Source organism: Leptopilina heterotoma, unplaced genomic scaffold (genome assembly GCF_015476425.1).
Source record: "Leptopilina heterotoma isolate Lh14 unplaced genomic scaffold, ASM1547642v1 Lhet_307, whole genome shotgun sequence".
Taxonomy (NCBI): Eukaryota; Metazoa; Arthropoda; class Insecta; order Hymenoptera; family Figitidae; genus Leptopilina; species Leptopilina heterotoma.
Window position 1 is genome coordinate 1,190,289 of NW_025111010.1, and position 13,234 is coordinate 1,203,522.

At 34.6% G+C, this 13,234-nt stretch overlaps 2 protein-coding genes across 2 annotated transcripts; both read left to right on the forward strand.

The window, feature by feature from the left end:
• The first annotated feature begins 4,721 nt into the window (after window positions 1-4,721).
• On the forward strand, window positions 4,722-5,228 carry LOC122504626. Its single transcript, XM_043615809.1, has one exon. The coding sequence runs from the start codon at window positions 4,722-4,724 to the stop codon at window positions 5,226-5,228; it is 507 nt and encodes a 168-aa protein (XP_043471744.1).
• Window positions 5,229-5,274: 46 nt separating this feature from the next.
• Window positions 5,275-6,261, forward strand: LOC122504628. The gene has a single exon (XM_043615810.1). The coding sequence runs from the start codon at window positions 5,275-5,277 to the stop codon at window positions 6,259-6,261; it is 987 nt and encodes a 328-aa protein (XP_043471745.1).
• The last annotated feature ends 6,973 nt before the right edge of the window (window positions 6,262-13,234 follow it).

The following is a 13,234-nucleotide window of genomic DNA, read 5'->3' on the forward strand; positions in this document are numbered from 1 at the left end:
GTCATTGCGACCTTGGTACGGTCTGCGCACGCGCAGCGAGCAACAGAGTTCACGTCGCGAAAAATTAAACTGTTTGACTATATCAACCGCACGGACGATGAAGAAGTTTTTACCCTTTCTCTTGTAATTTCAAGGAGGAAAGGGAAAAATTTACCCTTCCACATGTCGAAGGTCCAATCGCTGACATTTAACTTCTTCATCATCCGTGCGGTTGATATACTCAAACAGTTTATTTTTCGCGACGCGTCAAAAATGCTCTTTTACAGGTCATTTTAATTAGTTATTTTACTAATTGCTTTTTATTGCTCATAGCTAAACATGATATTTTTGGACATTTTGAAACTCTAATTTTCCATTTTTGTAGAGAAAGTGTATAATTGTTATTTTTTGTGGGAGAATTGGCTGTCGAAAAATTGCGATTTTAGTGCTGGTATAGTAACCTTTTGGTTTGTTTACATTTCACAACTTGGACATAGCCTTAATGTTAAATATTCTTTTTTTAAAACAAAAACATTAATTTTTTTAAAATAAACTGAATGCTTATTTCAGCTTTATCCAAAGAAGATTAAAACATGTAAAGTATTTCCGAAATTATATTAATTTTGTTAAAATAAGGCAAACTCAAGAATTTTTTAAATGATTTTAGAAAGTTAATTAAATTTCTTTTTCAGTTTAATTTTTTAAAAATTATATTGTGTTTTAGTGGCTTAGACGGGATAAATTTCAACATTATTTGATTTTAATGAAACTTGGTATCTAGGGATTTTTGAGGTCGCTGATTAAGAATCTGAAGCCAGATTAATAAAATCCAAAATCGCGGATCCAATATGGCGGATGAGTTTTTCAAAAATTCATCCGAATTTCTTGAAAATTTATAAACGGGGTTTTTTGAGGTCGATGATTACGAATCTAAGGTCAGATTTAAAAAATCCAAAATGGCGGATCCAATATGGCGGATGAGTCTTTTAAAAATTTATCCAAATTTCTTGAAAATTAATAATCAGGGGTTTTTGAGGTCGCTGATTACGAATCTAAGGTCATATTTAAAAAATCAAAAATGGCGGATCCAATATGTCGGGTGAGTTTTTCAAAAATTTATCCAAATTTCTTGAAAATTTATAATCGGGGTTTGTTGACGAGTGAGAGCACATAATTTTATTTGCTCAATTTATTTGTTCATGTTTAATGTTATTTTTCTGTGTTTCAGTTTAATGTTAATTATTTGTATTCTCGATTTGTTCCATTAGTAAGTTCCTTTAGTTTGACCTTCACATTTTCACGTTCGATTGTTATATTGTGACCCGTTGAAAGAGGGAGGGGCCTTTGAGCTCTAAGCATTGTATAGAGCGGCGCCTTCCTGCCGGGAGGGATCGGTGAGGCCGCCAAGCCCCCTCCACTTTCCTTGCCCTTCAGTCTGTACCTTTCGATAAAAGGATAAGTTGTGTGCTGCTTCAGCTGAGTGATAAAGATAGGGGTGACGACAGAAAGTGTCATAAGGAAAACCCCAGGATAACCACAGTACAGTCGTAGTATTATAGCATTTTCCAGCGATGTAAATGAGGATGACGACAGCTATTGTCCTTGGAAGATCCTCATACAATTCACATGTAATGTGGTGAGTAAGAAATAAATAAAAATTCAATTAAGAAGTTCATATATTGTGTCTTTTCTCTTTTAATCCTTGCCCCCGAAATTGATCGGCCATTGCGGTCGTCAACAATTTGGTGGAGGCGCCGGGTATCAGACATTGGTAGCTAAGCGAGTGCGATTTTCTTTATCCGCTATGGGGTGGTGTTAGAAAGGAGCTGTACGTTAATGCAAGCCAGTTCGGTTATCGCGCTCTCTTCGTGCAGACAAAGTGAATAGTGGTTATAAATAATTGTGATAGTTAAGTAATAGTATTGTGTTTAACAATTTATAGTTATAGTGAATAGTGTTATTCAAAACAATTACGCTGTAAAGCAGTGTGTAAAAAAAAAATTGTTAATTTTGCGTGTAAGTGAATATATAGTTTCCAAAATGTCGCAAGAAACTAGATCTACAAGTGACACGGTACGCATGAGCCCTAGCCAATCTAATAGTGAACGTATCGCGCCGACGGAATCAAATAGAGCTGGGAGCTCACGGACACATAGTACAGCAACTATGAAAAGGAAGAGAGAATTGGAAATTGACGCCGCAAGAACAAGATTTGCAGTTCAATCGCGCATGATTGAAGAAAAGGCCAAACTGGAAATGGAGATGATAGAGGCTGAACTGACCATGAGATTAGACGAAAATGAAGACCGACAAAATAGTAGTGATTATGGTTCTGCAGCATCAAGAAGTAAAGTGAGAGAGTGGTTAGAAAAATCACCCGGAGTTGTCTCTCTCGAATCTCCACCTAGTACATCAAGGATAGAAACATCTCAGCAAGACATCAGCAACGAGCTACGAAAATTGACAAAACAATTAACACATACTATAACGGAGAATCGCCATGGACCTTCATATGAAACTATGACTCAAGGGATAATAAAACGTATGTCACTAAAAAGTACCTTGCCGATATTCGATGGTGACGTGTTAGAATGGCCGGGATTCAAGAGAGCATTTCAAGAGAGTTCAGTAAGAATGGGCTATAACGATCAAGAGAACATGGTTCGATTGAATGAGTCCTTAAAGGGACAAGCCAAAGAAGCGGTTGCTTCATTAATGTTGACTAGCGATGATACCACACGTGTCATGGAATTGCTTCAATTAAGATTTGGAAACCCTAGCGCAATTGCAGACCGCATAGTAAAAAATTTAAAGGGATTACCATCAGTACGCAGTATTGGAAAGGATTTGATAGAATTTGCCACCATTGTTAGAAATTGTGTCGCAGCCCTTGAAGCAGCGAACCACGTGGGATATTTACATAGCCCGGAACTTGTCAAGGAAATCACCAAAAAAATGTCGAACACTCTGATTCATAATTATACACGATACGCAAACGAAAAGAATCCACAAAACGAACCAGCGTTAGTAAATTTATCAAACTTTCTATTTTACGAGGCTGAATTGGCTTGTAAAGCAGGAATCGTTGAAAGTACATCATCCAAGGATCGACACAGAAATCGAGAACGCAGTCAAGAAAAGGAAAGAAGCCACAAACGAACAAGGCGCGAAAGATATTCAAGCAATGAGAGGGTCCACGTCACACGAGAGACAAAGGACACCAGGGGAAAAAGTATGTGTGGTTACTGTAATTCAACTTCGCACCCCGTAACAAATTGTGAACATTTCAAGTCTTTGTCCAGTTCAGAAAGATGGAATTGGGCTAGTAAAAACAGAGTTTGCTTCCGATGCCTGACGGGAAAGGACCATCGACAGAACAGATGTCGTGAGGCAAGTTGCAACGTAAAAGAGTGCAAGGGGATGCACCATTATTTATTACATCGAACTCGAGAAGAAGTAGAAGATTATCGAATCAGAAGACTACGAGAGAAGGCAATAAACTCGACAGGTCGGGAACAAAAGGAAGATTGACTAGAAGAAGGCAAGTGTGTTCTCTTGAAGATTAAAGAAGTGTGGCTGCATGGCCCCATAGCAACAAAACGCATTTTTGTTCTCATGGACGAAGGATCCACTGTAACGATTCTTGACTCTCAAGTAGCCAAAAGTATTGGTATTAACGGAAGAATAAAACCCTTGAATTTAACGTGTGTGGACGGAATTGGAGCGAGGGACATAAACAGCCAGAAAGTAACGTTTGGAATCAGTGCAATAGATGGAACTATAAGACATACGATATCAAATGCTCGAACTTTAGGTGAACTAAAACTACCTCGACAATCACTGAAGAAGGAAACATTGCAGCGCTTTTCATACCTATCTCATATTCCTATCGAAGCCTATGAAAATGCCGTTCCCATCTTGCTGATAGGACAAGATCACTGGGATCTAATTACTCCAATACGAATAGTAACCACAATACGAGAATTATCAGCAGCATCACTCACAAAACTAGGATGGGTTGTTCATGGCCAAGTCCCAGAATATACAGCCTCAATACATCCTAGAGACTACACACTTATCACCAGCGAGCAAGAAAAAATAGATTCGGATGATGACCTTCACCACCTTGTTAAGCTTCATTTCACCCTAGAAAGTATAGGTGTCTCGAAGATCGCCCGTCGAAATAAACTTGATAACAGAGCCGAAGAAATATTAAAAAGGACTACAAAACGCGTTGAATCTGGGTGGATAACAGGATTACTTTGGAGAAATGACGATACGAAGATGCCCTCCAATCGAGCAACAGCCGTGAATCGATTAATGAAATTGGAACGGAAAATGGATCGAGACCCAATTTATAAAGAAAAATATTCTTCTCAAATGGACCATCTCATCAAAATGGGATATGCCAAAAAGGTCGTTGCGCCAGAAACTCATAGTGACCGTGAATGGTACCTACCTCATTTTGGAACAGTCAATGTAAACAAGCCAAACAAAATAAGGCCGGTATTCGATGCCTCAAGCAAGACAGACGGCACTTCACTGAACGATAACTTACTGACAGGTCCAGATTTTGTTTCTTCATTATTGGGAGTTCTTATACGGTTTAGGAAAAAAAAATCGGGTTCATGGGAGACATCCGCGAAATGTTTTTTCAGATAAAAATACAAAATGAAGATCAAGTGGCATAACGATTCTTGTGGAGAGGAACAGAACGACATCTTGATCCAGACACATATACGATGACTACGCTTATATTTGGAGCTACCTCTTCACCCTGCTCTGCACAATACGTTATGAACAAGAATGCTGCAGAATTCAGAAAAAATTACCCCGCATCCGTCAGGGCCATCGAACGAAATCATTATGTGGACGATTACTTGGATAGTGAAGACACTGTTGAAGAAGGCATACAAAGAATAAAAGAGGTGACAAAAATACACAAAAAAGGAGGCTTTGAAATTAGAGGATGGGTCAGTAACGATGCAAGAATTTTGGAAGGGATATCTAACGAGAAAACAGCCAACAAAGCCGTAAATTTGACGAGCGACCCTACAGAAAGAGCGCTAGGATTAAAGTGGAACCTAAACTCGGATACTATTGGATGGAAAACATCCTTACACTCAGCTCCTGGTTCATTATTACCACGAAATGGCCGGTCATGCATCTCCCGAAATTGTAGTCAACGAGATGAGGCAGAAATATTGGATCTTACAATTACGCCCAACCGTTCGATCAGTGTCAAATAAGTGTCAGTGGTGCCGAGTACAAAAAAACAAGCCTCAAATTCCTAGGATGGGAGAACTGCCTAATGAAAGAGTAAAACATCATCACCGACCGTTTACCTTCTGTGGAATGGATTACTTTGGTCCAATTGCAGTCACAGTGGGAAGAAGACAGCAGAAAAGGTGGGGAGTGCTCGTAACATGCTTAACTACAAGAGCAGTTCATTTAGAGATCGCTTCGTCATTATCAGCTGATTCAACAATAATGGCGTTAAGGCGAATGATGGCGCGAAGAGGCAATCCGACGGAAGTCTTCTCAGACAACGGGACAAACATGGTGGGAGCTAATACCGAACTAAAAAGAGCCATTAGCGAAATTGACCGAGCTGAACTCGAACAAGAACTAACCAACCGTGGTATAAAATGGCGTTTTATTCCCCCTGGAACACCACACATGGGTGGCAGTTGGGAGAGGTTAGTAAGAAGCGTTAAAGTAGCACTAAATGCAGTGCTTACATCAAGAGCGCCAAAAGAGGAGGTATTAGCTACTCTTATTGCAGAAGCCGAACACGTTGTAAACAGCCGCCCTCTCACTCATTTATCTATGGATCATCAGGATAAGGAAAGCCTAACACCCAACCATTTTCTCCTAGGATCTTCGTCAGGAGTTACTGTACCAGAAAAATTCACCGATCATGATTTATGTTCACGCAAGACATGGCGAAAAGCGCAAAGACTTGCTGACATGTTCTGGGCGAGGTGGATTAAGGAATACCTGCCAAACTTGGTGGCAAGGAAATGTTGGTCACAGGAGGTAAGAAAGTTAGCAGTTGGTGACGTGGTAATGATTGCTGACTCGGGTTTTCCAAGAAATACCTGGCCCAAGGGATTAGTAATTAAAGTAAATCCCGCAAAGGATGGCAGAATACGCTCGGCGGAAGTAAGTACGAAAGGGCGCATACTGAAACGCTCAGCAGCCAACCTAATTGTAATAGTGCCAGCTAATAGTACGAATGAATCAGATCTTCGTACTGTGGGGGAGGATGTTGACGAGTGAGAGCACATAATTTTATTTGCTCAATTTATTTGTTCATGTTCAATGTTATTTTTCTGTGTTTCAGTTTAATGTTAATTATTTGTATTCTCGATTTGTTCCATTAGTAAGTTCCTTTAGTTTGACCTTCACATTTTCACGTTCGATTGTTATATTGTGACCCGTTGAAAGAGGGAGGGGCCTTTGAGCTCTAAGCATTGTATAGAGCGGCGCCTTCCTGCCGGGAGGGATCGGTGAGGCCGCCAAGCCCCCTCCACTTTCCTTGCCCTTCAGTCTGTACCTTTCGATAAAAGGATAAGTTGTGTGCTGCTTCAGCTGAGTGATAAAGATAGGGGTGACGACAGAAAGTGTCATAAGGAAAACCCCAGGATAACCACAGTACAGTCGTAGTATTATAGCATTTTCCAGCGATGTAAATGAGCTGACGACAGCTATTGTCCTTGGAAGATCCTCATACAATTCACATGTAATGTGGTGAGTAAGAAATAAATAAAAATTCAATTAAGAAGTTCATATATTGTGTCTTTTCTCTTTTAATCCTTGCCCCCGAAATTGATCGGCCATTGCGGTCGTCAACAGGGTTTTTGAGGTAGCTGATTACGAATCTAAGGTCAGATTTAAAAAATTAAAAATTACGGATCCAATATGGCGGATGAATTTTAAAAAAATTGTTTGATTTTAATAAAACTTGGTATCTAGAGGTTTTCGTGGTCGCTGATTACAAATCTAAGGTCAGATTTTCAAAACTCAAAATGGCAATATAAGAATATTTTATAAATTTAACAATTCTTTAATTGTTTAAACAAATAATTGTTATGTACTAACTTTTTACAAAAAATATCTAGAAACGTGCAACTTTCTTTTAACTTTGCAATTAACTAAGCTGTGTAATATTACATGAAGATTTTTCATAAATTTAACGATTCTTTAATTGTTTAAACAAATAATGTTGTTGTTTACTAACTTATTACAAAAAACATCTAGAAGCATGCAATTTTTTTAAATTTTGCAATTAACTAAGCTGAATAATATACCTCCAATTTTGCAATTAACAAACATGAATCTTACAATAATACTGATCTTGTTAACTTTAAAAATTTGGAAAAAGCATGTTTCTAAGTCTTTTGTGCAAGGAGTTAATCAACATCTATAATTATTTGTTTAAATATGTGTTAAATTGTTATATTCATAAAACATCATTATGTAGTACTACTCAACTTAGGAAGTCTAAAAAATGCACATTGTTTCATATAACAGAGACGTAGTTTATGAAGGACTCGTAAAATTCCAATATATCTATAACAAATCTAAAAAATTTCTAAAACTGGCGGCCATATTGGCTCTGATCTTCTGTATTTTTAAAATCTAATCTTAGCTTCGTAATTAGTGACCTCAAAAAACCCTAGACACCAAGTTTTATTAAATTTTTTTAATAAAATCAAATAATTTTTTAAAAACTCATCCGCCATATTGGATCCGCCATTTTGAATTTTTTAAATTTGACCTCAGATTCGTAATCAGCGACCTCAAAAACCCCTAGATACCAATTTTCATTACAATCAAACAATTTTTTAAAAATTCATCCGGCATTTTGGATCCGCCATTTTGAATTTTTTAAATCTGACCTCAGATTCGTAATCAGCGACCCCAAAAACCCCTAGGTACCAAATTGTAGAAAAATCCAACAGTGTGAAAAATTTGTGCATTTGGAAACAATTTTATGGGTGAAAATAGGTACGCAGGAAGGTTAAAGATTCCACAGATTAGCCTGGAAAGAATCCAAGTAGACAAAACTGGTGTACTAGGACCCAGAAGAAGTAGTGATTCAAGTGTGGACAGCTGCATTAACGTTTTCAGCAACTTTTCTGCTGATGCTATCGCTATTGATAATCAGGACAGGGACACTTGTATTAAGCTGCGAGAGGAGGAGACAACTTGCATTAAAAAGATTAAAGAAGAAGTACACAAGATGCTGGAGTTCTGCAAGGTACAGACGAACGTCAATATGACGATCAAAAAGGGTCTAAAGAACCTGACAGAAATTGTACAGGAGGTTAGAAAGAATCATGAAGCCGCGAAGGAGCAGGATGCACGCTTCTACCACGGTATGTATGTTTTGCGAATTGTCACTTTTGCGAATCACCATTTTTACGAATTGCCATTTTTGCGAATTGTCATTTTTGCGAATCGACATTTTTACGAATTGTCAATTTTCCGAAAAGTTATTTTTGCGAATCGACATTTTTACGAATTGTAATTTTTTCGAAAAGTCATTTTTGCGAATTGTCATTTTTGAGAAATGTCATTTTTGCGAATTGTCACTTTTGCGAATCACCATTTTTACGAATTGCCATTTTTGCGAAAAATCATATTTGCGAATTGTCATTTTTGAGAAATGTCATTTTTGCGAATTGTCACTTTTGCGAATCGCCATTTTTACGAATTGCCATTTTTACGAATTGTCATTTTTGCGAATAGTCATTTTTGCGAAAAGTTATTTTTACAAATTGTCATTTTTGCGAATCGCTATTTTTACGAATTGTCAATTTTCCGAAAAGTCATTTTTGCGAACCGACATATTTACGAATTGTAAAATTTCCGAAACGTCATTTTTGCGAATTGTCATTTTTGCGAAAAATACAATAGAAAACTTGTAGGTCTATAAATTCACTTTTGTATTTTTCGCAAAAATGACTTTTCGGAAAATTGACAATTCGTAAAAATGGCGATTAGCAAAAATGACTTTTCGGAAAATTGACAATTCGTAAAAATAGCTTTTCGCAAAAATGACAATTCGTAAAAATGACTTTTCGCAAAAATGACTATTCGCAAAAATGGCAATTCGTAAAAATGGCTATTCGTAAAAATGGCAATTCGCAAAAGTGACATTTCGCAAAATTGGCTTCTCGCAAAAATGACCATTCGCAAAAATTGCAATTCGTAAAAATGACTTTTCGCAAAAATGACATTTCACAAAAATATCTTTTCGTAAAAATGACAATTCGCAAAAATGAGTTTTCGAAAAATTGACAAATCGTAAAAATGGCGATTCGCAAAAATGACAATTCGTAAAAATGGCTATTCGTAAAAATGGCTATTCGCAAAAATGACAATTCGCAAAAGTGACATTTCGCAAAATTGGCTTCTCGCAAAAATGACTATTCGCAAAAGTGCAGTTCGGTAAAATGACATTTTGGAAAAATGACATTTGGGGAATAATCATGCGTCCCATCAAAAGTTGCGTATTAACTGATAGTATTTATATTCTAAATAGCTGATAAATCGGTTTAATGGTTTTCAAATAAAAGTCAAATGGCTTTTTTGCACCATGGCTATTTCACCCTGTTCTACTCTAATTTAATCCCAACCAATACATCTTTGATGTTATAATATAATATAAGTAAAAATATAATAAAATTTATAATAAACTGATGGAAAATATTTGTAGCGTTTTTACTTTGTAATTTACATATTATGAACATAATTAGTTTTGTAATACCTATATATTAATATTATTTCAATATTAAATATAAGAAAAACTCTAATAAAAATATAATATACACTACCGGCCAAAATTTAGAGACCATACTCAATTTGAGGTGAATGAAAAACATTTTAAAACGTATTATGAATGGAAACTAAAATTTTTTTCTTTTTATGTTTTAAAAGATGATAAAATTTTGGATACAACAAGATCTTTCAGAAGTCATTTGGACAATATTTTATTTAGATATTTTTAAAAAATCGTAATTTTCAATGTTTTGCAAAAATTTTAATAACTTCTAAAATAATGAACGCTTTTTAATGAGTTTAGGCTTATTTTATAGGTGATTTTCTTCAGAATGAGAATTATTTATAGGCATTAACGTGTAATTTTTTTCTCAGAAAATGCAAGTCGTCAAACTTGGATTAAAAAAATTAAAAAACTTTTTAACAATCTTATTAAAAGAAAAATAATTTTTAAAATATAAACATATGTTTTTATTAAATTAAATTTCACACCAAAAAAAATTGGTATTTTGTTGCAATACTTGGAAGAAAAGTTAAAAAAGTTCATTCTTTGAAAATAAATCAGAAAAAGTTCGAGTTGATTTAATTTGATTTAACAAGATAATTTCACAAAGTTATTTGCAGTATGAAAATCAATCTCCACTAATAGGCGACACATACGAAGAGAGAGCAATAAATTTCCGTTTGTATAAGTATTACGTTTTAATTTTGTGATTCGAGAGTTAACTGTAATTTCGTGATTCGTGTTGTAATATTGCGAGTCTACACGCAAGCGGTAACCCGATATGTCGGCAGTGTGTGGTGACTCGCTTTTAATTCATTTAATTAGGTAATTATAATGTTTATTTAATTAATATAACTAGGACGGCCAGGTAAAGGTGTTTGGGTAATGCGCCGCTATTACTACTGGCGTGTTGAATTTAATGACATCCATTAACAAACGTTTACATTAACGTTAATGATCATGCGCGAGTTCGTTTCGCGAGATTTCCAATTACGAGAGTTGCAAATAAATAAAAATAAATAAAGAAGGAAAGTAGAAAAAAGGAGACGTTTCATCCGCTCCATTAAACTGAAGTCGAAAAGGCCATGATGCTTTGCGGGATCGGTCGTTTTAAAAACTTGTGGAATGTGTTAGTTACCGTTCCTTTCAAGTTGTCTTTAGATTTTTCATTTTTGTTTCTTTCCTCTTTCTTTGTCACTTTGATCACGATCTATTTCATGGTCTCTCGATCATTTACAGCGTGATATAGTCTGAAACACGGAATCTTGTTTTTATTCCCTCGTCACAAGTGTAATTCACTCTGTTAAAAAGGATTGATCTTCTACGTTATGGTCTTAAACTTCTCGTTTTTTTCTTTTATTCAAGTCTGATGCGTGTAAAAATCGAGTATTCGTATTAAAAGTACGCTATTGAATTTTTTCTCCTAATGAGACCCGATATTCTTTGACAAAAAAATAATTACTGCGCGTTTTTCTTTTACAGAAGTAAAGACTAGAAGTTGAAAAGAATTACATTTCTTTACAGTTAATTAAATTTTTTTTGGTAAACTTTAAATTGTTCTGATTGGTATTCAATAAATGTAACAACAAAAAGGAAACAAAACTTATTTCAATTGTTTACAGTTTTTTATAATAAATTTCCAGAGGAAATAATATTTTTTTTCAAATTTGAAATTTACAATCTTCTCAAATTCAATTTGGGTGATTGCGCCAAATTAATTGTTAAAAATGTTAAAGTTTTCTCTTCTTTGAAGAATATTGCATTGACTTTGTTGCTCCATTTTATTATTTTTATTTGATCATGAGCTTTTCTATTAAAAAAAATACATCTGATTTGATAGTTATTTACTTCTATATTCAATTATTTAATAAAAAACAAGCACTGAAAAAAAATTTCTGGTTGTGGTATATTTAACACGATATTCTAGTTAAAAAAACCAGAATTCTAGTTAAATTAACAAGACCGGAAAAATCTAGTTAGGGCATATTTAACAGGAAATTCTAGTTAAAAACAGGTTTTCTGGTAATTCCAACCAGAACTTTTCTTTCAGTGAAACGTCGGTGATGAAATGGAATTTTTCCTCGAGCCCATAAAAATTTAGTTTTCTTATAGAAGTTCTTTTGGAGACATTTTAAAAAGGCTTCAGAGATGAAATTATTTTAGCTATTGCATAAATTCTGTTGAATAAAATTAATTAATTCTTTTTGTAAATGATAAGTAAGAGCTAATTTTTACTATGAAAATGGTTATTATTAGAGAGTAGATTTAATAAAATTAATCAAGACATCAAAAATGTCACTTTCAGAAGAATCACCCATTTATAGAAATTGCAAACCCAGCACTTCCAGAATTTAATTATTTTTTGACTTTTCAAATAAAATTATTCTCTAAATAATTTATAAATTATAATCTTATGAATGTTGTTTAGGAATTAAATTATTGAAACTAAAGTCAATTTCATATTCTGCAAAATTCAATTATTGACAGAAATAGAAAAAAATTAATGTTACATATTTGGTATTAAAATTCGTGGTAATTACAAAGCTTATAAGATGAACAAAAAAAACGAATTTAAGGTTGACTATTTCAAATTCAAAATGATAATATTTGTCCACGGAGAGAAAAATCAAGCGTTTTTAGTATGGAGACTTCCTATGGTAATTTTGTATGAACGCCCTGCTTAAGAGGCGTGTCCTTATACCTCAGTTGCATGAAACATATACTAAAATAGCATGGATCTCTTGCAATCGTAGTATACTGACGTCCCATGCGTTTAAAGGTAGAACTTTTATGCTGATAACGTAGAAATTGATACAAATACAGCAGAAATTTTACGCCTATTGCGCATGTGCATTCTTTTACTAAATAAGGTTAACTGTCCATACTAAAAACGCTTGATTTTTCTCTCCGTGCAGTCATGTTAAATTTTTCATTTTGAATTTGAAATAGTCAACCTTACATTCGTAGTTGGGTCAGAATTTCTCAAACGGATCACCTAAAACTAAAAAATTTGCTTTTTAAACCAAAATAGTTTTTTTTACTCTTAATACGGTTAAGAAGAATCCCTGAAAATATTAAGCTAAAAAAATTTTTGTTGTAAAAGTTATTTACAATTGAATTTTTTAGTACTGCTAAATTAACAAATTTTTTTCTCGAGTTCCAGTGGACGGATTTTTAAATTAAAATGTGTAAAACCGTTTCGGAAAAAAATGTGCCTCAATTAGAAAAAAAGTTATTAATTAAAAACTGCAGCTCTGTAGAGCTTTATATGACGTTAAAGGTTAACCTCGCCCCGCGCACATTGGCATTTTTTACAATTTACTGTTCAAAATTGTCTGGAACCTAAAAATTTTATCGGATTTTGATGGGCTTGGTCTTAAATTAAAGGGGATAAAATTTCTAAGAGATCCCTCTTAACAAATTTTTGAATTTCAAATTGTTTATATTTTTTCTTGTTACTCA